We start from the raw sequence: 2,669 nt of genomic DNA, 5'->3' as shown, positions 1-2,669 counted from the left end.
CAAAAAACTTTAGTGAGAAAAATCGAAAAAACGAACTACAAACATATTAACGCCAAACATTCGGTAGAATTTATAGAATATTGTAAAAATTATGGTCTATTACCAACATATATATATATATATATATATATATATATATATATATATATATATATATACATAAAATGTTGTTATCAAGTAACCATTATAGAGATAATACTAACATCCTGTAGTTAACTTAATTAAGATATTAATGGATAGAAAGCTGTAAGAAATCCAAATTAGGATTCTACCATTAACAACATATTTTTATATAATTAAACTGTTAGCAATCCACTTTTATATGATTAATTGTGAAGATTCGATTCGATTCGTTTCGATTCATTTCGTTTCGTTATTAATTACATGAAACAGTATACTGCATGGGGATAGTAAATACCTGCTAGGTTATATAGTTATATTAAATGCATCTAAATTGGAAAAATCAATTTAAAAAAATTTGTTTGCTGGTCCAACTAGATTTTTTTTTTTTTTTAATTTTTGTAGGTAAGGCTAGTTTGAAATTAAATAAATTTGGTGAATGAATATATGAATGAATGAATAGATGAATCAATAAATGAATAGATGAATGAATGAATGAATGAATGAATAAATGAATGAATGAATGAATGAATGAATAAATGAATGAATGAATGAATGAATGAATCCCAAAATAGAAAAAAATCATCAAGTAAATAAATCGGTGAAAGAATGTACGTACGCAGTGAATAAACGAAAAGATGAATAAATAGATGAATGAATGAATTAATGAATGAATGAATGAATGAATGAATGGATGAATGAATCAGTAACCGAATGAATGAAAAAACAAACGAATGAGAAAATATATATATATATTATGTTAATGAGCTAGGACGAAGCATGATAATTTATTCATTAACGCTGGACTCCTGGGCTAAGACGATGGCCACTCTACAAGGGAGATAAACCTGAAAGAGAGAGAGAGAAAGTTGAAATACAAAAGTGAATGAATGAATGGATGGATGGATTAAACGAATGAATGAATGAATAAGTAAATAATAAGAGTGAGTGAGTGACGAAACAAATGAACTCAACTCATGAATGATCACAAAAATAAATTCGTTAAATAGATTCATTTTCATACACATGCGCATCTTCATCCTCGTGTCGTCTTCATCACCATCATCATCGCCATCATCATCGTCATCATTATCACTTACAAACATGTGGTTATCTCTGTTATCCCATTTTTCCGGAAAAGTGAAGTAATCCACGTTGTGGTCCAGCCTCTGCTGACCTTTGAACTCCTTCGAATCCGTATCCAAAACTATCCTATATCTAGAAAATGAATGAATGAAAAAAAGAATGAATGAGTGAGTTAGTAAATTAGTGAGAGTGAATTTTTATCGTTACCACCTCCATCCCCATTGTCATCATCACTATCACAAACAGTACATCCCTAATTTGCACTAACTTTCCGGATTGCTGGACCCCAATCTTGTAATCCGTGTAGCTGATTGACGGATGGAAGTTGAACGCAAAAATAAGCCCCGCCCTTTCGAAGACAATGACCTTGTCCGACTCGTGCTTGCGACTTACGTAACCCTATTTTTAGTTGTAGTAGTAGTACTAGTAGTAGCTGTAGTAGTAGTAGTAGCAGTAGTAATAGTAAAAGTAGTAGTAGCAGCAGTTGAACAAAAACCCAAGACAAACAACACTAACCAAACAAGACACCGATCAAACAGTCCCCACAAACACAGCCAAATATGTAGCCAATTGACCGAAAACCAACCTGAGAACTATCCAGCCAATGATATTTCTCCTCTAGGGAATTCATCTGGACGTCAAAGTTGTTCAAAAACTGGTAGATGAGTAGAGGGTCTTCCGCCAGGGGGTACTGTCGGCGAGCGTAATGATAACTTTCTTTATTGCCTTCCCTTGGAAAGTCCAGCCACTCCGGGTGACCGAATTCGTTTCCTAGATAAATACGTTTGCGTGCGTGCGTGTGTGTCTGTGTGTGTGTGTGTGCGTGACAATATATTTGCATGTGTACGTGTGTGTGGGTGTGTGTGAGAAAAATTAGTGGACATGTGTGTGTGTGTGTGTGTGTGTGTGTGTGTGTGTGAGACAATATATTTGCATGTGTGAATGTGTGAATGTGTGGGTGTGTGTGAGAAAGGGTAGTGTACATGTGTGTGTGTGTGTGTGTGTGAGTGTGTGTGAGAAAGAGTAGTGTACATGTGTGTGTGTGTGTGTGTGTGTGCGCGTGCGTGAGAGAGTTGGTGTGCAAGTTCATATACTGCGAAATATGATAAATTGAAGATATTATATACCCGATATAAATACACTAAAATTCGCAACAAATACCCCACCCATAAAATTGAGGTAGCCCTCACCCCCCAGGACGTGGGTGATGAGTCTGATCATTTTATGTAGGGCAACGCCCCGATCGATGACCAGCGAATCAGGAGAGAGGACGGACATGTGGGTATACATCTGGGAGTCCATCAGCCAGAAGGCTAGTGTTTTGTCTCCTACCAAAGCCTTGGATGTGTGTGCGTGTGCGTGTTTGTTTGAGTGTGTGCGTGTGTACGTGTTTGTGTTAGTGTGCACGTCGGTGTTAGTTCCATCGTTAAATTTGATTTTATTCATTTATTTATTTGTTGGTT

At 35.9% G+C, this 2,669-nt stretch overlaps 1 protein-coding gene across 1 annotated transcript in view; it reads right to left on the bottom strand.

Moving 5' to 3' along the window:
• Positions 1-867: 867 nt before the first annotated feature.
• HELRODRAFT_112986 (hypothetical protein) overlaps positions 868-2,669 on the bottom strand; it is a gene marked incomplete at its 5' end in the record, with an annotated part of 8,742 nt that continues 6,940 nt past the window's right edge. Inside the window, 5 exons of the mRNA XM_009022778.1 lie at positions 868-968; positions 1,221-1,338; positions 1,475-1,605; positions 1,793-1,977; positions 2,373-2,544. Of these exons, the coding sequence (XP_009021026.1) occupies positions 909-968; positions 1,221-1,338; positions 1,475-1,605; positions 1,793-1,977; positions 2,373-2,544 (666 nt within the window). The 3' untranslated portion in view covers positions 868-908. The remainder of the gene's footprint in view (positions 969-1,220; positions 1,339-1,474; positions 1,606-1,792; positions 1,978-2,372; positions 2,545-2,669) is intronic.

The sequence above is a fragment of the Helobdella robusta genome, assembly GCF_000326865.2.
Source record: "Helobdella robusta unplaced genomic scaffold HELROscaffold_33, whole genome shotgun sequence".
NCBI classification, from domain to species: Eukaryota; Metazoa; Annelida; class Clitellata; order Rhynchobdellida; family Glossiphoniidae; genus Helobdella; species Helobdella robusta.
The sequence above is the reverse complement of the archived record's forward strand: the minus strand, read 5'-3'. Positions and strand labels throughout refer to the sequence as shown.